Source organism: Elaeis guineensis, chromosome 9, assembly GCF_000442705.2.
Source record: "Elaeis guineensis isolate ETL-2024a chromosome 9, EG11, whole genome shotgun sequence".
Taxonomy (NCBI): domain Eukaryota; kingdom Viridiplantae; phylum Streptophyta; class Magnoliopsida; order Arecales; family Arecaceae; genus Elaeis; species Elaeis guineensis.
The window spans coordinates 96,701,965-96,724,811 of NC_026001.2; the positions used below are offsets into that span (position 1 = coordinate 96,701,965).

The 22,847-nt window shown below is 37.1% G+C and overlaps 2 protein-coding genes across 3 annotated transcripts; both read left to right on the top strand.

Annotated features, from left to right (window-relative positions):
- Positions 1 to 2,883: 2,883 nt before the first annotated feature.
- Positions 2,884 to 7,410, top strand: LOC105050964 (nudix hydrolase 12, mitochondrial). 2 transcript variants are annotated; one of them, XM_073243397.1, is made up of 6 exons: positions 2,884 to 3,467; positions 3,567 to 3,665; positions 4,468 to 4,582; positions 4,681 to 4,764; positions 6,678 to 6,827; positions 6,926 to 7,410. In XM_073243397.1, exons 2-6 carry the CDS (start codon positions 3,592 to 3,594, stop codon positions 7,139 to 7,141), a joined length of 639 nt encoding a protein of 212 aa, XP_073099498.1. In that variant the 5' UTR covers positions 2,884 to 3,467; positions 3,567 to 3,591; the 3' UTR covers positions 7,142 to 7,410. The 2 variants fall into 2 exon arrangements, with proteins under 2 accessions (XP_073099498.1, XP_073099499.1); XM_073243398.1 differs by having other exon boundaries at positions 3,254 to 3,467; positions 3,574 to 3,665.
- Positions 7,411 to 20,632: 13,222 nt separating this feature from the next.
- Positions 20,633 to 21,977, top strand: LOC105051002 (uncharacterized). The gene has a single exon (XM_010931251.4). The coding sequence runs from the start codon at positions 20,895 to 20,897 to the stop codon at positions 21,795 to 21,797; it is 903 nt and encodes a 300-aa protein (XP_010929553.2). The 5' UTR covers positions 20,633 to 20,894; the 3' UTR covers positions 21,798 to 21,977.
- The last annotated feature ends 870 nt before the right edge of the window (positions 21,978 to 22,847 follow it).

Consider the following 22,847-nt stretch of genomic DNA (forward strand, 5'->3'; position numbering starts at 1 on the left):
CGACCGAACCTATGACTTCGACTGATCGACTCCGATTTGGCAATAGCCGACCGACCGAACGCACAACTTCGACGAAACATCGATCGAACTGACGACTCCGACTCTTCATCAACCGATTGAACAAATATCATCGACTTATGACCGACGACCGACGATACAGTAGAATCATCAACTGACGATCGTGCGATATGCAGTTGGCTAATCTGCTCAATATACCTTAACTGTCACGAACGGTTACCGGCCGCACATCACGACGTCATAATTGAAAAATTAATGACCCACTATGTGATTATGGTCCGATAATTTAGCGCCATAAAATATGGGACCATGTCCGACGGTTACAAAAACTTCATCCATAAAAGGAGATAAGAAAAATAGGACTGGTAAGCCATTTTTGGTCAGAACTCTGCTACTCTGAATATTGATATCTACTGTTCACCAACTTCTCTCTCTAACTTAAGCATCAGAGAGTCCCTGTCGGATATAAATCCGGTCAGTGCAGATGTTGTCTTGCAAGTGTTCGTTCTCGATGATAAATGATGGAGAGTTGATCGCAACACAACTTAATAAAGCGATTTTAGCTTAGTATATTAATTAATAGATAATATTTATAATAGATGATGAATCACTTGTCATCTGTCTTCTAAAATTTAAGAACATGATATAAAAGATAATACTAAAATATTTTCTAATAATAGTTGTTTATTATTTCTCATAAACATGCATTGCATGTGTTGATTCCCTAGTATTAACAAATGTAATGGGATCATTTGTTTTGTACACATTGGTGTAGTGTTTGATTAAGAAATTTATTGGCAACCTAAAAGTGTTACAATTCATCATAGTCTCCTCGTTAAACTTAAGCATCATTTTTTTATAAATAAAAATTATAAAAAATTAATTAATTTTTTTATTGATCAATTTATTTATATTTTTATATTTTTTAAAATAAATAAATTAATTTATCATGAATAATATTTATTCATAAAATAAAAAAAAATTATCTATCCAAAAAATAATTAAATTATTTTTTCATCAATTAATAAAAAAATATTAATATTATATCTAAAATATCCATCCTCATTTTTAATACCTCCATTATTCAATATTTAATAACTTAATCAAATTTAAAAAATATAAAAAATATTATAAAAAATATAGATAAATTTTATTAATTAATTTTAAAAAATAATAATATAAAAAATAAATTTTAAATTTTAAAATTATTTTTTTATATATAAAAATATAAAAAAAATTATTTTTTATCTAAATATTATTTTAAAAATATTTATTTAAAAAATATAGATTTTTAGATAAATTTTTTATTTATAAAAAAAAAAGTTTACTAATGGCTTCCGTATGACCGCATCATTATTACTCCTGTTTCTAGAAGCATCGTAGAAGGATCTCAGCCGTTGGATCAGATAGATCGAGAAAGATCCAACGGAATCCGACGCCCCAATCATCACACCGGGCCGCGAACGCAACCACGTTATCATTGGACGTGACACCGACAAGGATGGAACCCACTGAGGCCACCATTATCATTTAAATTCCTAAACTGCCCCTAAGAATCTCGGCAACTACTCCGACGTGGAGAAGCCTTGCGGACGGTTGACGTGAAGAAATTTACTATCCATAAAAAAATAATTATTTTTTTTTTTACTTAACTCGTACTTAAGATTTTTGCACCTGAAACCCTCCAATCTGCTCATTTACATGTCGACCTTCAAGTTTTATATATTTGCATCCTCTTCCCCGAACTTTCCCGACTTTGTTTTCTTCTGATAAACGCCGAACATTCCAAACTTGATGATGAAAATAAGTTAAACTAGGCTGTGCAAAGCTTTGGCAAGTTTTGACTTGGCTTGTTAGTTGTTATGTTGAAGCTATATATTAAAGGTTGAGCCAAGCCTGAGTTTGGGTTACACATTAATATTCATATTAGCTTTGATCCTTGAAGAATTATCCTCACTTTAGTTATCAATTAGATTTTTAACTATTTTCCTTTCTCAAAAAGAATTTTTAACTAATTTAATACATTCGACTTGTTTAAGCTAAACTATTTAGAAAACCAAAATGTGGAAAAACATGTTGAATTTGGCTTGTTTTTAGTTGAACCGACTTGTTCTCATGCTAAACTTACATTGATCTAAAAAAAAGTATGCTTAAAGCTAATATATATTACGGTCTTTAATGATAAACAATCATTCCAAATAGCAATATTTTGAAGTGGGCTCTCATACATTAGAAAAACATAGAGTGCTTTGAAATTGTGAAAATGAAAATAAAGTAAGCCATTTTTGTAAAACCATAAGAGAGAAAGCTAAACTAAAATTAATGCACTAAGCAAAAATAAATTAAAAAAAATTATTAACATACTCATGAAAATGAGTCTTAATACCAATTACTTTTTATATAGCAAAGACTATAATTTTTTGTAAGATGAGACAGCATGAGAAGAGGAAAAAAATATTTTTTAAAAAATTAATAAAAAAGAAAAAATATACTTCTAAGCAAAACATAATTACTCATTATCAAAAAAAAATAATGTCAAAATATGGATGGAAATAAAGAACAGCTAGATCATTTCACTTTGCCCAACCACGAACACAATTTTTAAAGCCATCTTTCATGGTTTAAAGCGATTGACATGCAAAACATGAACATTAGGAGTTAAATATGAATACAATATATGTTAGGGTTCTACATGCAAAACTCTTATAAACATATAAAATAAACTTAAAATTCAGAGTTTTCTAGAAATAAAATAATGGTCTAGAAACACCCTCCGCCTCCGCCTTATCATGATTGAACCGAACAAATAAAAAAGAATGGAGAAAACTCACGGGTAATGTTTTATCCCCAACCACACTCCCAGGGAGTTGATTTGGTCCCGCGCGAAATCTCTCTCTCTCTCTCTCTCTGGCCAGGGAGTCGCGGCTTCTGTGAAAGATCCGAAGTGCATAATTGTGGCTTGTTGCGATATAATCCAAGTCTTATTTTCTGTGCTTCGATTTCATTTCCATCTTGTCCAATCCTCGGGGGTTTCTCCCTTGATTAGGTTTGGGTCTCGGGGCTTCGGAATATAATACAAAGATCGGTTTTTTATTTGGAAAAAGAGTAGTTTGGGCGGTTTCGTTGACCCGGGAAGCATTAAATTCGGCGGGAAGCGGCAGCAGCGACATATGGTGGTCGGCTTTGGAGAAGCCCCCATCTGCTCGTCTTCTATCTCTCTAGCGTTTGCTTGAGATTTTGGGATTCGGCGATCCATCTCCCTTTTCCTTTCTCGCTCTCACAGTTCTCTTCTTTATTTGGAATGCCGTTTGGAAGGGGAAAGGTGTGATCCTTTTGAGTAAAGAGTGTGTTTGGTTGGTTTCCAAGAGGGAATGGAGCTCCGGATCGTGGGGTGGAGGTTCTGAGGCTGTTGCTCTGTTTCTGGGATTGGAGAGTTGGGGATATCTCAGGTGAAACAGAGCTTCTCTCACGTTTTTATACTTGGATTTGTTATGTGTTAACCTCTTCTCATCTGTTTCTATCTGCTTGCTGCCGTGTCTTCTCTAAAGTTCGCAGCTTTTTGGTCGCCCAAGTATGTCGTCGGTTCTGGTAGCTCGGAAGGGGCGCCTTCAGCAGCGTTATGAAGGTCATTTCCGGCTTGTCGCAGGGTATTATGCTTTTTTACCTTGGCTGAGTCCTCTAAAAACATGATTTTTATTTTATTTTTATCAGAATATCTTGGTTTGCATTTGATGCCTATGACCAAACTGTGCTAATGTCTGAAAAACAGGAGAGGTAAATATTTTTCTCTCCACTTGATGTTTGTATAGCAGAATTCCTAAAATAAACAGATGGATATGATGTACATGGTGATGTTAGGACTTAGGAACGAGACCATTTTAATAAGCTAAACTATTCGATCACCTGATGTGTTCGCATGCAAAGATGGCACATCAGACTGCATAAGCCCCAGTACAGGAAGAAGTAATTGGATAGCCAATGACCTCTTGTTAGGTTTTTATATACTGGGGTCTCTGCTGCGATCCCTTTAGAGTGTTACATGACATCTTATGACGTAGTAAATGCTTGGGAGGGATTCATATTTGTGTTCTATTGGACGGAAATTTTAGCCATGATCATATCTAACTAGAAGCCGCTTAGGTATCGGTGTAGGAAAAGTTAGCTTGATGCCTGAGTAGGAATTTAATGGCGTCTTTTATCTCAACTAGTGGTGCCAAATAGCTGCAATTAAATAGATATTCTTGATCCGTTGACTATAGCAAGTATGCGGGATACTGTTTTTTGGTTGTGGATCAGGCGGACTATGTTATAAGGTGGTGTTTTATACCATATAAATTGTCAATCTAAGCTTTAGAGAACATATGACTTATCTTGGATCTTCTAGTATAATTGTCCAAAATTTAATTTTCTTATTCATTTTCTTAACTTTGTTTCATGTGGTGGAAACAGATGCATTCCTTATAGACTCAAGGCAGACACAGATTCTCACAGTGGCAATTTGATAGATAGGCTGGAAGTTCTCATGATTTCTTCACCAAATCGAGATGATCTTGTCTTCCCAAAGGTGCAACTTCCTGTTCCGTTTGCTTCTAGAGTTTGATCTTGAAAGTATACTAATTTTCTCCGGCAAAGTTTAAGAGTTGATGATTTTTTGGCCATCAGGGTGGATGGGAGAATGATGAGACTGCAGATGAAGCAGCATGCCGTGAAGCTTGGGAGGAAGCAGGTGTGAGGGGGATTATCAGTGTAAGTATTTAATCTAAATTTATTGCTTGAGGACATGGGGTGGTTGGTTTTATTAGAGTTACTGTAGCTTTCTTTGGTTGAATTTCTTTCCCCATTTACATGTGAAAACATATCTGATTTGTGTGTATCATGAGTGATTTTAATTTCCTCCTGACCAAGAGGAAAAATCAGATAGGTTGGTAAATGCGTTGTATCTAAGTGAATGATGGTCCTGATGAAATGAATCTTTGAACTCAATTGATCAAAAATAAAAATTATCATAGAAAAGTCTCAAGTGTTATGGCAAGGGCTATTAGAATACTATGTGAGAAGGTTGTTCCATATACTCTAAAATATGAGCTGACACTTAGAATTTCTTAATTATAAAGTTTAAATATTACTTCTTGTTGGTTTTGATTTTAAGTTCACATTTGCAGCATGAGTTTTATTATTTCTCTATGGTGATGCAAACAGTAGGAGAGCCTTGCTGATGGTACTATGAAATATATGGTCCATTGCTCCTTTGCTGCATTTAGTTTCTATATCTAGGGTCTGATTTGCAATTTTCTAAAGAAAAAGAGTGGGTGATCTTCCTCGGTAGGAGGATTAACATCCAAATCACTTGTTCAATTTTTTGGATTTTCGTTTAGAAAGCCAGAGTTTTCATTTGACACATACAACATGCTTGTGAACCTCGTGGTGCTCATCACTCTTATATTAAACAAATTATATTATTTCCAGCTTCAATAATCCATTCCTTGATCATTTTCTTTAACACTTTAAGTGAATTGGATATAATTGATCTGCCACCTTACCCAACTGATATGCACGTGATCTGTCTGTTGCTTGCCTATCTCTTGTACTGCTCGATCTGTTCAGTGGTGATGCTTGTATTACTTGAGCAAGTTAACTGCTCGGGTTTATATAATTGTAAAAATAGTCTGATTTTTCTAAATTCTAGTGCTTTACTCTCTTCTGAAAGCATCTTGTAAGTTTAGAAATGGGGGAAGCACATTATGGTCATTAAAAAGATGTACTTCATGTTGGTGGAACTGCTCATGCTTTTGTTGTTGTTGTAACAATATTATGCTTTGGACCTACCAACCAAGAAAGTCAAGTGAAAACTTCACAGGTTGACTTTTCTTCAATCTTTTGATGAGGTGGAGCTGCAAATATGCCTATGTACTCTAGTCTGGTGCCAAAATAAGGACACAAGAAGGAGGGAGGGGAAAAGTTTTCCTTAATCTACTTTGGTTTCATTACATTAGAAGCTCATTAGCACATCAATTGAGTAACTTGGACAGATGAATAGGGTAACTACAGAGTCATAATGTCATTCTTCATAGCATTTGCTTTCTGATATTCAAGGGTCTTTTTCTCCTACTGATCCTCGATTCATGTCGGGTTCAATCCCCCATTACCACAATTTCCTTTTCTTTTTTTACAAAAAAAAAAGAAAAAAAAGAAAAAAAAAAAAAAAGAAGCTAAAAGCTAGTTGCTAAAAGTTAGTTATGTTCCTAGTTTGCTCCTTCCAGGACCCCAGATTGTTAACATCATAACTGGGGAATGTAAGTTCCTATCTGCTACTGATCCTCCTGTTAAAAATATTTTATTAATATCCAAATATTGGTCTAGGATCATGTTTTATTAATTTATCTTCTGAATGCTGGTAAAACCATCCTGTTAACAATTCAACCAAAACTTCACGTCTTTTTTTATCATGCTTATTTTATCTCTTTTAGAAGGAGACCCTTTTTTGCGCTTGATATATATTATAAAAGGTTTTAAACCAAATCTGGTTTAAAAGGTTTGAATGCTCGTTGCTCTTGTTTTTATAATTGCTGAGAGCAATTATGCTTGATATATATTATAAATCTAACTTGTTTGCCATTAGTTGAAGCATTGCGATGACCATTGTCCTTTCTTGTCTTCAGGAAACTTATCTAGATTTTTGGATTTTTAGAAGCAAGAGCACACAGAATAGTTGCAGCCCTGAAGGGGCCTGCAAAGGCTACATTTTTGCCTTGAAGGTCACTGAGGAGCTTCAGTGCTGGCCTGAACAGGCGAGCCACAAGAGGCAATGGGTCAGTATCTCATTGCACTCCAACTATATGGTACACAAACCAGGTGCATCATTTGAGAAATCACAGGCCCCCTACTAACATTGCTATTCTTAAATCAGGTACAAGTGATGGAGGCATTTAAACTTTGTCGGTATGAATGGATGCGTGAAGCTCTTCGAAAATTCATACAACTAATGTCAGTCCAAACCATGCCACCTGCTCTCGAGTTACCTATGCCACCTGCTCTCGAGTTAGCGGAACCAAAAAAATCCAGCTTCAACGACAATGTAATGTTAGTAGGGATGCGAGTTGCTTGTCCTACAAGTTCTTGGTGAGAATGAGGCTCGTTTTGTTTAAAAAATTGTTGTGTGGAGTCCCAATCGCAGGCATTACTTTTAATGGGCAATTTGGCATTGGTCTGCTGTCAGGGTGAGTCCCAATCATGGCAACATTTTGATCAATCCAATGGCTGCCATTGGGGTTTCGGAATCCATGCTGGTTGTCAGTGTAGAATATGTTACTCATGTTGTAATTCTGCTGTAATGAGAATGGATCTGTTTTCATCAACTGGGAATCAATGTGTACAGTACTTTATATTTTGTCACTGGCCTGATTATAGTTAATGTTTCATGTATCAATGCTGGTGATGTACTTAAATAACTATGGCTGCTTGCTACCACATGCACACGCATGTGCGCACGTGTGCCCACACACACACACACAAAAAAATGGTAATCTAGCCTTTGAATGATGGACAGCTTCCGAATTGAATCTATTTCCTAAACTCATCCTTTCTTCTCAATTGGAGATGAAGTGTCTAACCAAGAAGTTTATTTGTTTCTCACGTTCTAAATTTGACCATAAGTTTGGTGGTCCTGGAACTGGTGGAGGGGGTCCAGAGATCTAGAATTCTGAAAAGGAAATGTTATCAAAAAGTCTTAGAGGGCATTTACACAATTAGAATCTCAGAGAGATATAAGAAAATAAAATACAACACTATTTATACTTTCGCATGGTGATCATGCAACGGTAATAAATAATAAATAAAAAAAAAAAAAAAGAAAACTGCATCATTAACCGTTCCATGAGTCAGCTGTTACTTGTTCATGAATTGAATTAAAGATTCTTGGTAAGCTTTGACTGACTGGAAATAATCCAAAGAATCATGAAGACAGGAAAAACAAATATGAACAATTCGAGAAATTTTCCATGGTTGAAACAATTTTTTATTATGCTTGTAGTTCTGTGCAACCTTCTCAAATTCTGCGGCCTCTCTCTCTCTCTCTCCCCCCCTCCTCTGCAACCTTCCATCTGCTTCTCTCTGGCTGCCTTGCATTTTCTTTTTTGTTGTCTCTTCTCTTCATTTTCCTTTTAATCCTTGTTTTCTTTAGTTTTTTTGGTAGTATTTTACATTTTCTTAACTAAATCTATGTAATTCCTCCCTTCTGATCAAAAAGAGGGGAAAAAAAGAAACATTATCTAAAAGCATGGTCATACCCATGACCAACAGGTATATTTTCTGAACAATGGTGTCCCTGTCAACCATACCATCCAACATTTAGACTTACTGGTAATAATCTAGAAGCACTTATTTTATCATAACTCTGCAATCAGAATCAGAGAGAAGCATCTAACCGCCAAAAGAATAATCACAAAGAAGCACATGTTTTGGTGTGTTAACTTGGAGCACCATACTCTTAACCACCCCTTCTTGATTTAAAATATTTGGTACTCACATGTGGCTATAACATTATTGTGGTACAAGAATCTCATTGCGTCTCTATGAGATTGTCTTCAAAATTTGTATCTGACATGTGGTTTACAGTCAATAGATGGTGGGGTTGCTTTAGTATTTCCAAGACATAATTAGTTTAGTTGGGTCATTGTCTGCCAGAATATGGTAGGTGTGTCCCTCTTTTGTTTGGAGAAGGTTCCCAAGTACAAGTCTTGCAAAATGCGCCCCCCCCCCCCAAGCTGTTTAACTTGGATAATTGTGGCACCATTTTTTGAAATGAGTGATCATTCTCAATCATTTTTAAAAAAAAAAAAAGGGAAAGGAAAAGGAAAATTTTAGATTATGGTGAATGGTGGAGATTATCAATCGAATATTCCATCACGAATTTTATCGATGGAGCATGATGAAGTTGTCTATAAAAAAGTGGATACTGAAGCTCTTGTTAACAGATATGTTTAGGTATGTATCTAGTGCTTCTATGCTTGGTTGCATCACTAGCAGCACAATGGAACAGGATAAGTTCTTTTGCATGAAAGACAAATGGATGGCTGATCACACCTCAGGACAATTTTGAGATGAGTGATCATGCATGATGGCACATATTCATATCTAATTGAAGCATGATCGGATGGTTGTGCATGCCTGAAAGACCTAACCAAAACCCCTGCACTACACTGGTTTTCAGTTTCAGCTTTGGTATTAATCATAGCTCATAAAAGTCCAACCTAGTTTGCGAGCTTCCAAGTACATATACTGTCATAGCCCAAGCTCAAGCTAGATTAACAGACCCAAGCCCAAAACAAAAAAAAAAAAAAGAAAAAAAAAATAGAGGAAACCGGGAAGAAGACTCCCGATAGGAGTCTTCTTCTCCGGCGAAATCCGGGCGAGACCGGGACTCCTAGGACCCCTCGGAGTCCTAGGGCCCCCTATAAGAATACCCTTCTTCCTTGAGACCGGACATCGGCCTCTTCCCTCTCTCCTTCTCTCCGATTTTTCCGAAATAGAGCCGCGGACACCACCTTGTCTTCGCCGTGACTGCTCTCCGACGAAGTCACCGGAGGTCAAGATAAGCCTTCCTCCTTTTCCTCCCTTCCTTCCTCTTCCTTCCGTGCTCCTGTGCGGCGCTGCCGGCGACGAGAGTCGCCGATTTCCGGTCGGGGAAAGAGACCTCTGTTTTGGTCTCTTTCTCGTGGATTTTTCCGGCACCGGCGATCGAAATCGATCGCCGGCCATACTCCTCCGTGACCGGGGGAGTGGCCCCCGTCGGCCGCTGGCCTCTGCCGCGGCGGCCATGGCCCGAACGGTCGGTCAAGGCCGGAGGATGCCGGTCCCCTGTTCCGGCATGGGAAGAACCAAGAAAAAGAAGAAAAGAAGAAAAAAGAAGAAAAAGAAAAAGAAGAAAAAGAAAAGAGAAAGAAGGAAAAAGAGAAAAAGAAAAGGAAAGAAAAAAAAAAAAGAAGAAAAAGAAGAAAAAGAAAAGAAAAGAAAAGAAAAAAAATAATAATAATAATAAATATATATATATATATATATAAGTAAGTAAATAAATAAATAAATAAATAAATAAATAATTAAAAATGATGAGAGAGAGAGTTTCTCTCTCTTCTTTCAGTCTGAACCCTGACTTTCTCTCTCTGGAATTGGACTTTCTCTCTCTACTTTCTCTCTCTAAAATTTTCTCTCTCTAGCTTGTTTCTCTCTCTCTTGATGGATTTCTCTCTCTAAAGTTATCCTTCTAAGATTAGCATAGGGGAAGGCTTTATCTGATGATTCTGATCGAGTTTAGAGACGAGTCTGATTTTAAGCGAGATTTTAATTTTGAAATTTGTTAGATTTAATTTTGAATTAGATTAATGTAAAAATATAATTTTGGATAATAGGCGCGGAAGAATCTACTAGAAGTTAGTCGATCTATTCGTTCAGTGCTCCGTGAAAGGTAAGTAATGAATCATCTTCTCGAGATATTCCATATTTATTCTGAAAATAAATAATTATTCTCTGAAATTATGAATGATTTATGAAATTATGTTTTTAAAGAAAAGTGCTTTTGAAATGTTATGGTATATCGATTTATGCACATGTTTAGTGAAAGATTATGATATATATTGTGGTACAAAGTGTTTTGATACAGATCGGATTTATGCTCTCAGCCTAACTATGTTTCAGTGGGCCCCGCCAATAGGGATTATACGTTGGTATTTGTGGACCCTGCCAGTGGGGGTTGTGCGCTGGTGTTTGTGGACCCTGCCAGTGGGGGTTGTGCGCTGGTATTTGTGGACCCTGCCAGTGGGGGTTGTGCGTTGGTATTCTGTGGACCCCACCAATGGGAGTTAAACGTTGGTCATAGTCAAAGCTGTTGAGTTACGAGTGTTTTAAATCGAATCGGATTTATGATTATATTATATGTGAATATTTAAAAATATTTGATTTGTATTAAATCAGCATAAAATATACTCTTATGTTTATTTGCAGCATTATTCTTGAAAATTATATAATATCTGAAATATCTGGTAGAGATACTTGTTACTTACTGGGCTGTCTAGCTCATTACCTTTCTTTCTATTTTTCAGATTCAGATAATTAATTTCAAGCGTGGGAAGAAATATTGGGACAGAGCTTTTAGAAGCGAGATTAGCATTGTCAACTTCATTGAATTTAGATCTATTATTTTATTGTTAGCAAAAATTTTATTGGATGTAAGACATTTGATTTAATTACTTAAATTATAGTTGAATAATAATTATTTGAATTTATTCCACTGTGATGCATTGATATCGTGATGAGATGCCTTGCATGCTTATGGAGAGAGTTCTTCATGAGTATGCGGCGGTTGCCGCGACCCTCGATTCACAAATCTCGGATCGGGGGCGTGACATATACTCCATCCAAGTGAGTTTTTAACTGTATCAACGGACCAAATCCATTGCATTCCCTCTGGCTTCTCATAAAGCTATGCACAAAACTAATGTCTAATGGTCTAATGGGATATAATACTTCCACTGATGCCACATTGTTGTGATAAATGCCTGAGTCTCCGAATCCAATTGTCCATGGAAAAATTGGTAGAAATGATGCATTGATCAAAGGAGCAGAACTTGTTAGAGGGCAAAGTTGTCTACTTTTCCAAATTGATGGACTCTATTTGAAACAAGGTCATGAATAGGTAAGGCATGAACCTAATTCACTGAACAAAAATTTTTGTAATACAGTCTGGTAAAGTACTGAAAGATGAGCAGATTATGAATGTAATATAAATGTTCATTACTTCATTCAATTAAGGATTACATGTATAAGTCTCCTAACCATCTGAAAAACAATATTTGGTATATTTATCTCATACATCTTGATGAATCCAAACCATTTTGTCGACGAGCTTTATATAAATTTAAAACAAAATTTGGCATTATGATGGCAACGATGATGATGATGATTGTAAACTTTCTCATCCTACAGCATGTGAATTCAGTCCATTATGTAAGAACCACTAGCAAATAACAACATATCCAAAACCAAACCAAGTGTTTAAAAACTAGGTAAATGTTGCATGACCAAAAAAAAATTAAATACAAGCATTCAGATCTGGTCTGGAATGCTTAAGTGAAAACCTCCAACTGGACTGAATCAGGTTCTGCCAAAAGTTGAAGTCAATCCAAGCCTGTCTGTTCATAACAAGTCAAGAAGGTAAGTTTAGGCGCAGGCTGGCTCAGTGAATGTGGAAGAACAAATAGATCACTTCTGTACATGGGCGCTTTGGGCTCAAAGCACTAGGGTTACAGCGATGGTTGTGCTGGCCTGGTTGGATGCTGAACCATTTATTTCTACGGGGAAATATGGGAGGGAAAGGTCCAGTCCTTTTGCTGACAGCAATAAATAAACTTTGTGACTTGATCCGAGGAAAGAGAAGAGAACCCTTTGCCTTGGGAGAAGAAAGGTTCGACCAATCAACCAACCTAAACTCCGGAAGACCCTCTTCACGCAGTGACCATAACTTTATTTTCCTTCTGTTTTTAAAGGAAACCAAGAGGCAGCAACAACAAGTATCCACTTAAGTCTTCCTTGAAGCACTACAAGCGTGGAAAATGGCACTTGCTATGGACTGTAGGTTTGTACCATCCTTATATATCTAGAATTTCCCTTCAAATGAGTGGCCTTCAAATGAACTCATTAGTCAGCAATTTTTTGTTTATAGCCCATGAGAGGGGCCACTAGCTAGCAACTAGCATCTACTGTTTACTACTGACATTCCATTGTGCACGCTAACCATGGAGCCTTTTGCTCTTATAGTGGTTTGCACTTTTTGACTCCCCCTCATCACAAGCACATCTTTTCATATCATGTTCTACAGGAGCCTAGGAAATGAAGCCTTATGGGATATTGTGAAGGTCCATCACACCAGCTTTCCCACTTGATTGCCCTTTTATAAGGTGTCCTCACCCATGTTTAGTCCATGCAGTTTTAAGTTGGTGTGGGGCTTTAAGAGACAAGTTGGTATTCTTTCTAGCATTGTGTTGCAATTTTTGAACCCAACGGGTAGAGCATACTCTTGCTCTGCTAGTGGCAAACAGCTAGAAATTGGGCGTGTAATTTAAAAACTAATGCTGAAACCAGTCAAATTTGATTATGGATTGTGGCATCTGAGTAACAACTGAATTGCATATTTCTTTTTAGTGTGTTGCATGAACTTTGAATTCACTTACTGGGTGTAGTTCCTTGATTGCTGACAACATGATAATCAATGGTGGACTGTCTTAAGTTTATAACCTAGGCTCATTTAGAGGCAAGATTGAGTGCTTGCTTAAGTCAGTGGTAGAAGTCAAACCAAGAGGTAGGATTTTTAAGATAACTGGGTGTAAAAGTTTGAATGGGATCATTTGAAGCTTCATCTTGTAAAACTCATTTGAAGTTTGTCAAGTGGCATCTTGCCTCCCCTTCAACCCCAAAAAAAAAAAAAAAAAAAAAAAAAAGAAACACTTATATGAAGTTCAACTCAAGGATCATATCTAGTAACTCTTCAGATGTGTTGAAAGCCATATCCATGGAAGTCTTTGGTAAGGTACTTTTTTGAAGTTCCATTTTTTCAGTTCAAAAAGGCAAACTAAAGTGATTCATTTATAGCCCTTGTGAAACACAACTAGATAAATTTTTACAGCAAAAAAAAAAAAGAAAAAGTGCAACTAGATTCTTGAACCTCAATAAGCCCATGCCAAATCCAGGTAATGCAAAATTAAAAAAGCAGACACTGGCTTACTTTATCATGAAGAATAATTAACATGTATGGCATAATATAAATATTTTTTTGAAAAAAACGGCAGGTACATTGGAGTGCAAGCTCGAGGGTTACAGGTCCACTAAATTTACCTATTGCATTCAAATTTAGAGTGGTTATAACTGTTGGACCTTTCTTTTTCTTTTGTCATTTTTCTTGAGAGCGATTCATGAGAGTTCATGTTCAGAGAGTAAAATATACATGTTCTCCAACATAGGCATGCGTGCAACCTATAGATACAATCAAGGATATTTGTCCCATCTCGTATGGCCTGATTTAGATAAGACATAGCAGCTCCCTGATTCAATGGAACTTAACTTAGATTCTGCTAATATCTCAGTACTGTTCTTATGCTTAACAAACAGTCGTAAAATACTTATAATAGTACTCCTTTGAGAATAGAAACCAACAATATATGGTACTAAATGACAATGTAGTGCATGTTATGGGATCTTGCGGTCCACGTGTCTGCGCAATGTGCTGCGAGTACGCTGCACTCGACCATGCTCGCATCTTTTCATGCATGTTTTATTTAATCAACATGTAGCTCTCAATGGGCCTAACTTAGCCTATCCTATGCTCCAAAACTTACTTGAAGATGATATATACAGATATGTGAAATAAGCCTTTTGCTGGAGCAAAAGGACAAGGTTTGTAGGTCATGCACTGATCTACTTAAAATTTTAATCTGCTACTGTTAAGCATGGGATGCGAGGATGGCTCATCTCTTGTCTTGCCTTAGATATGCCTCTGCAAGTTGTTTGGATTTGTTAGGATTTACTACAATCAGCACAGTACTAGTATGATTTGTTTATTAGAAAACCAAGTGAGGGCAGTCACAAGTCTACAGGCACCATATCCCACCCAAACATGCATTTGAGGATAGTATTATGGATTAGTGGATCGATATGAAGCTCTGACATCATTCTCTATTCAGACACTATTCCAATTCTAACTTTCCATGGAACTTTTTGGAGTGAATCCAAGGTTTCACATCAAATGATGATAATATCTTAGGATGCTTGAATGAGATTGTCTTCTGGCTTTTCTTCCTCGTTTTTTTGGCAATGTGTTAGGAGTTTTGGTAGGGCTTTTCCAAAGAAAATCCTAGGTGCCTAATTATCTTTCCATCTCCATCTTGATGACATAGAATTGTTCTACTTTAGTAGCTTTCATTCTTGAGAGAGAGAGAGAGAGAGAGAGACGACAAGAAGGGTACTTGAACATCCATGGAGAGGAGAGGGTTGAGTATTCCTAGCCAAACAGTTCATTATAGTTTCATCTTCTCTTTAATTTGGTACTATGACCATCTCGTGTCTTAGGAACAATTTGGTGTCCTAACAATTTTGATGAATTCTTGGTTTTAACTCATAAGCTCAGGTAGGGTTCATGAGGCAACCTGTTGAGATTGGAAACCATGTTTTGCTTGAGCTAGACTCCTGAAGTATACAGCAACTCTAGCTATTATATGACCGCTACTATAGACATTTTGTTGTAGTGACATCTCAGATACTACGGTGATGACTAATATCACAGGGTTAGTTATAAAGAATAAGCTAAATACATGGGAGGTCCCTAATAAAAAAAGGCTAGAACTCTCTTTTACATTGACCACCTCCTTATAAACTGCCATCATATGGAGTATATATGGAGAATGGCCCTTGAAGTCTTCCAATATTCATCAAGTCTGTTTTGGTCCTGTTAGAGAACCAAAGGGCATTTAAAGAACTGCAATAGCTCTTTGGATTCTCTTCTTAATACAATTTCCTGGTTCATTTGGATGGAAAGAAACCATAGAAATTTTTGTTGAAGTAAATAAACCATAAAATTTTCCTTAGTAAATCTGCTCCTCCACATCACACACACAAGAGAAGAAAATTTTCTTGTTCTTATCCTGGAGCACAGTAGTTCCTTAGACATGTTTCTGACTTTAACCTCCTCTGTAATAATTTATCCTCTCTCTCCTCAATGGAAACACCATCTCTGATGTATCTTTGTTGCTGGTCGTCTGAGTCATCCATTAGGCAACTTCAAATCAGGTGGTGCATTTGCTCTTCCTTTTCTCGAAAAGAAATAATAAAATAATAATAATAATAAGATAGGGGGACCAATGTTAAGTGACAATATTTTAGGCTAGTTGTTAGAGTTGTTTTCAAGTGTCACCAGCCCAATCTAGATTCAGTGTAACCAGAATAAAATGGAGATTTTCCTTCATCTCTCATGTCCCACGTTAATAGAATAATATGAACAGTTTCCTATTGAGCATACCATGTGATTTCTAGTCCTCACTCTCCCCAAGTCAAACCATTAGGGCATTCATGGGAGACCATCTGATAAACATTGATGAGGATGCCTCAAGACAATTCCAATTACTGGGTTTTGGATAGAGGGTCACGAGACTTGAACAATAGGCTTAGATAATAGAGGCATCGCCAATCTACTAAATCCAAATTCCAATGGAAAAAATTCATTTATTCACATAGTCATTCATTTAGGTTCTCTTGACCAAAGAATATCACGAGCCTAATTCAATATCACTACACATTTGATAAGATTTTTGGATTAGTCCTAACTTTATTACAAGATGAGGAAACATTTAACTAGATGAGGTTAGCTGCAGCCGGTGCCTCTTTTTTCTTTCTGAATAGAATCTTGCTTGTGTTTTGTGTGATGTAATATATTGCCTCATTTGACATTGCTGTAAAATATAGTAAAGCTTTTATCTGTAAAAATTTGGATAGGAAAGCATTTGCTTGTAGAGTTTTTAATAAAAAAATATTTGCTATTTAGTAACTATATTTCTAAAGTACTATGAAACTTTAATATCTATTTGGTCATTAAACTGAGAACATAATTATAGTATTGGGATATGATTATAAAGGTCATTACATAGTACTTTCAATTGTTTAACTATTTATGCTATCAAAAATCATTATTATAAAGTATTCTTAATTTATAAACATTATATTGATAGTTAACCTAAATAATATAACAAATACTAAAATTCTAAATTTATTATAAAAATATAATAATTCTAACTTGTATAATTATATTATCATAATATTATTATTATAATGTAATATGCTATTATTATTTTAGTATATCAAAGTATAATATTATAATATTATTATGATGTAATAATATTAAATTATTATAATATGATCATTATACTATAATGATGATGATGATGATATAGTATTGTATTATTGTACTATCAAAAATTGCTATTATAAAGTATTGTAAACGTAAGTTATTTTTAAAAATTTTGTTGCCAAGATTTGAATCCTAGAGCTTTTGCCCAAAACTCTAAATTGGAGTTTTTTTTCCTAGTAGATCTTTTTCAACACTTGGAGGAGCCAGAAAGTTCATTCAAAATTCTTACAAAATACCTTAAAATTATCAAAAAGAGCTCATGGCCTTATGCAAGATGTTTTTTAGCCTCGAAAAGCAATGCCAGATCACCTCTGGTTTTCACCTCTTATTAGACTGCTACTACGCAAGGAAAATCTGGAACTTTTTCACCAGTTTTTGGATGTCCATATTCTATCTGCTCTATGTTTCTTGGATAAGGATTCATGTTCCTAAATATCTACAGCATGGATGGACTCCATTATCTATGGCAATCTGGTGGAATATCAGGATAAAGAAACTCAAAGGATCTTCCAATCCAAAAGCTGGGAGTCTTCATTGTCTCTTATGGGAAAGATTGGTGCTCTGTTGCAAACCCATCAATGTCCTCTAAGCTGCATCCTTTCGTGTTTGCTTGTTCCTTGGAACTTCTCTGCCTACTTTCTTCTGTTGAACTCTTGTATTCATTTCTCAATTTCATTAAATTAGTAAGTATGGGCTAACAGATTTGAAATATTTACCGAAGACTACTTGGTCTCAAGTTAAGACAAAAGACAAGCTAGATGACTCAGTTTGGAAGATTTTTTCAATCAAAAAAAAAAAAAAAAAAAAGTCTGGAGAGACTTCATAGGATAAGTAAGAACCTGATATTGAAAATTTAGGGAATTTTATGACATTCTCAGAATGCAGAGAAGAGTCTTCATGCCTTCAGCTCTGGTCATCACAACTTGAATATAGAGACATTACATAATTAGTTCAATTATAGCTAGGTTAATCACCTAGATAGAATGAAAAGCAGCGCGAGCAAATCCAGAAATTTTTGGTCTGGATATATAGAGGCTCATGGCATTTGGATTTGTTCACAATTGCAAGATTATGTCACCAAAGGAATTGTAAATCCCTAATCTCATTAGGTTTTTACACCTTCTCTGCAGCACCAGGATCTAAATGCCCTTTTTGTTGTATATTATTAGTTAGATTACCAAGAAATGATGGAACCATCTCCTTGGATTCCATGGTAAACTTTATCAAAGGCAGTGTATTGTCTTTGATTAATGCATCTGTGATTAGGCAAAGCACCATATTGCTTTTGTCAGAAAGCTTCTAAAAGGCTATATTGATTAAGGACATGAGCTTATAGTGACAAGAACCCTTAAAACAAAAGATTTGGCTGCTGTTTATTAGAGCTCTTCTACTCTAGTGGATTTGTGGTATAGGGGATGAAAGTTTCTAGTGCCTAGTCGTTGTTTCACTATATACAATACTTGCACATGTTCCCCCCTCACATGCAGCCCAACATTTCTTTTGACTCATTCAGGGTTCTATGGGCCTCACAAACAAATATACAACTGGGAAAAAAAAAACCTACAAACACCCATGAGATTGAAAAGATAAAAGGGAGCCATTGGCTTTAAAAAGGTGATGGCTTGTGGAACCGATCATTGATTTGGCTCAAATTGGAAGCACATGGATAGGCAATGATAGTCCTTTCATACCTTGGTTTTAAAAACTTATGCATCCGATTCAGAACATGATCTGCATTCGAGCTCCTGTAAAATATTCTAGTGTACCTAACCTCTTAATTATTTGAAAATTACCAAGCTCTTGGGACCTCAGACTTCACCTTGCATGGTTGGTAATATGAGTGTGTTAAGTCAAAAGGCGAACAATAATCCATTGTTAGATTCCCACTTTAGTGATTAATATGGAATTGTATATGACTTGATAGATGGTGAACACAATTGATAAACAAATCAATCTTTTCAATGTATCTAGTCAGTGTTGATCTAAAATTCTGAAGTACACCAAGATTTAGTATTGAGAGGATAATTTTATGTGACATTGATTAGGTTTTAAGAACCTTCATCGGCCAACTTCTGTGGTGGACCACATGAGATCACTCTTTTCAATGGCGAAGAGGAGTCACAATAAGTCGCTATATTAGAATATTTTGTAAATCTATTATATAGTTTTAAAGTGACTACTTGGATGTAACATGTTGATACTCATCATGGTTTTGCATGTTTCTTAAGAAAAGGCAGCCCCTTTTGCACCATTCAACTTACTTCTCCAAATAAGCAAGGCCATAAAACATCAAATACTATTGAAATTAAGCATAGGAAACCACCTCAGTTTCTTCATAAGTTTTATTTTCTTAACAAAAAATGGTGGAAGGAAGATACTTCAAGCCTGTGGAAAGCAAGACCAACTATAATATGGAAATGTCTAGATGATGTTAAAGGGCAATAATTATCAAAGAGGTAGATAATTCAAAAGAAAATCTTGGAGATTATAAATAAAATGAAAAACTTAAAAGGAAAGAGAACATTTGAAAGCTGCAGGGAAATCTCATGCATAGGAGTAAACAAATTTAGGTAGAGAACAATAAAGGTGATCGTATTTTCCCGTGGATGCAATGAAATCTATGATTAGTTTCTGATCCAACTTTGGACTATTTTAGTTTTACTCTATCATATCTGTGTTAGCCCTTTTTCTTGTATAATTTAATTGTCTATGAGGAAGAAGTACTTTTAAATTCGAATATTTAAGGTAAGGCATCTGAAGGGAAGAGATGGCACATGCTAATCATTTCTGTGAAGCCCTCTAATCATGTGATTACATTTGTTTTGTGAGAACCTCTCCTCATCATTAGAAACTTATTCCATCAGAGAATAATCATCAGAGAATTTTTTTTTTTATAAAAAAATCTCCTGGGCTACTCATTAGCTTTTGACATGCACTTTTTGGTTCAACCATCGATTTGTTATGACAGCTTTCAGGTAGAAACTAAGCATATGGATGAATGTCTTCAAATGCCATTCATGAATCAAGATTTGGACCATAAAGGGGAAAAGATAGAAACTAAGCATCAGCTCATGTTTGTTGGTGAAATCAGACCGCAACTTAGGTGTTTAACCACATGAATAATGTTATGGCTGCAAAAAAATTGATTAGTAAAAGGCACCTAATGCAAATATAGATGCATGAAAACCATTTTTTTTTTTTACCTTCAAATCGAAAATTTACATCAGTTGTTCAAGTTTCCTTTGATCTTTAATGCTCCTGTTTATTGATCACAACTGCACACTTTGCCCCTAAACATATGCATTCAATTCTTGCATCTAGGCTATTGACTTTTCCTTGCAAACTATGAGGTCTCAATTTTGCTCTATGGACCAATTTCTTTGTCAACTTAATGATTCTGACTTCAATTTTCTTTCTTTCTTTGTTTTTTTTTTTTTTCTTGTAGAAAACTTAGACAAATTTCAAGTTTTCCACCTAACTGATGCGGTTCTTTGTTAGCAGGAGATCATTGCTGCGCACCATGACAAGGTTCTTCAGGATTTCTTGGCATATGAAGCTAATTGTTGGGTGCTCTCAAATCCATTTTTAAGGCGGATACCTTAAGAGTCTTCCTCATCATGACATACTAACATTAGCTCAATACAATACCCATAGTTGTTACCTTGGAGGCATGGAGATATCCACGTGGCCTCCTTCCACCAGTCCAAATCATTAGCTTGACCACTGCTGGACTCCACATAGAATCAAACCACAAATCCACGGACTAAATTGCCATCATAAATTTTCTCAATGGCAATCACAGTAAAATCTCAAAGGAATATCACTCTATCTATCTCTCCTCCTTATATAAACGCCCCCATGCTGCACCACTCCAACCACCCTAAACTCCAACTCTCTCTCTCTCTCTGTATATTTCTATTTACTACTTACTCGAATGGACTTCTCCTATTTCTTCTCCTCCTCCTCTTCTTCTTCTTCTACTACTTCACCAATCTCCAACGTTCCTCAAGATAAGAAACCGAAGCGCAAATCACCACAGAAGCAACAAGATAACAGCAGCAATGGCACGGGTGGCAGCACGAGATATCTCGGAGTGCGGCGTCGCCCATGGGGGCGATATGCGGCGGAGATACGTGACCCGGCGACCAAAGAGCGCCACTGGCTTGGCACGTTCGATACCGCCGAGGAGGCCGCCGTCGCATACGACCGCGCCGCCCGCACCCTCCGCGGCCCCCGCGCCCGCACCAACTTTGCCTATCCCGACCTCCCACCTGGCTCCTCCCTCACTCCCTTCCTCTCCCCTGACCTCCAACAACACAACCTTCTCCTCCCCTTCTACACCTCGTCAACCACTCATGACTCCCCTCGACCCCCCGCGGTCCCCTTACCCCACCACCAACCTTTTGCCGGCCATGAAGCCATGAATGCTGCTGGAATCCACCAACCGGATCAGCTCTACTATTCTTCTTCTTCTTCTTCTTCTTCTTCGCTGTTAACTCCTCTCACACCCTCTCCAACGCCAATGGCTTCGCTGAAGGCGATGCCATCGGAGTCGGATGCTCCGCTGGTGGAGTGCTCCAACGCTGGGCTGGCGGAGGAGGTGGCGGCGGCGATGTGGTGCGACGTGGGGGAGTTCAACGCATGCGGCTCGCCGGTGCCGGCGAGTGGTGGCTGTGGAGGGATGTTCTTCGAGGAGGGGTACGTGCACAGCCCATTGTTCGGGCCGATGCCGGCGGTGGACGACGCTGCGGCGCCGCCGGGGCTCGCCGACGGGTTCCAGCTGGGGGGCTCCTCCTCCTCCTCTTGGGGATCCTCCTCCTCCTCTTACTTCTTTTGAGTTTTTGACCTTGACTTTTCTTCTTTGAGCGTGCGGGCGCCCGCATGGACGTGGCGTGGGGTTGTGCGGGGTTGTTTGGCTCTTGGGTTTGCGTTGGGCTTCAAGGTTTTTCTTTTTCCCTACCCTTCTGTTTCTAACCTTTTTGAGCTTTATTTCTCTTGCTGTTGTGTGTTTATGTTACGACACAAGGTTTCCTCTTTGTGATGAAGTGGACATAAAAAAAAAAAAAAAAAAAAAAAAATTATATAAATTGTCGGCTTAGAACACTGGGTCGTTTTGGGGTGTGATCAAGTGCGTGGAGCCAAACAGCAGACATGAAAAAGATACGAGTGGAAGAAGACATGCAAGTGTAGCTCACGTGGGTGGTGGAAGCACTCCACATGGCATTTTTTTGGAGGAAACATCTCCATGTGATATTTAGGCGGAACGTTGTGTTTGATTGCTAACGGGCCAAAAAATAGTTGGCTGTTACATGAGCTAGAGATGGTAATCATTGCTTGGAGGTGCATAGAGCAAAAGCAATCGCATTTTGTAGCTTGTGACACATCAACCTGGTCAGTTCTGATGTTTTTAGACCATTTTTATTTCTTTGGTAGCCAGTGTTTATTGGATCATCCAATCCAATGATCTAATGCAGCACTAGTAGCACACCATGCATGATGTGTTGAGCCGACTCCAGTCGTCTCCCTTTTCTTTTCGAGCTAACAAATCTAAGCTCTAAGTATTATAATTATCCCGGATAAAATACTTATTAAAATACACCATCTAAGACTTAAATTTAGAATCTTTGGTTGCTAAATCTCAATTCACGTCGGAGGAGACAACTCAAACCATGATTTATCTGCAATTCAAAAGGCTATGTGTATTCATGCAGCTGTTGTAAACATAGTATTTTCCTAATTCCTGTGGTACCTGGGAAGCAGCTGGAATGGGTGCTCTTGTACCATCTTTTCTTGAATCAGCACTTGAAAGATTCAATATGCTTTCCATGCCATCATTAATTTCAACAGGTCCAGACCATCAGTCTCAGCCCGTTACTTTTTGGAACAG

Coding starts and splice junctions, on each gene's coding strand:
- LOC105050964 (XM_073243397.1), top strand. CDS start 3,592: ATGTCGTCGGTTCTGGTAGCTCGGAAGGGGCGCCTTCAGCAGCGTTAT. Junction 3,666..4,467: donor CATTTCCGGCTTGTCGCAGG/GTATTATGCTTT, acceptor TGGTGGAAACAG/ATGCATTCCTTATAGACTCA. Junction 6,828..6,925: donor CGAGCCACAAGAGGCAATGG/GTCAGTATCTCA, acceptor TTCTTAAATCAG/GTACAAGTGATGGAGGCATT.
- LOC105051002 (XM_010931251.4), top strand. CDS start 20,895: ATGGACTTCTCCTATTTCTTCTCCTCCTCCTCTTCTTCTTCTTCTACT.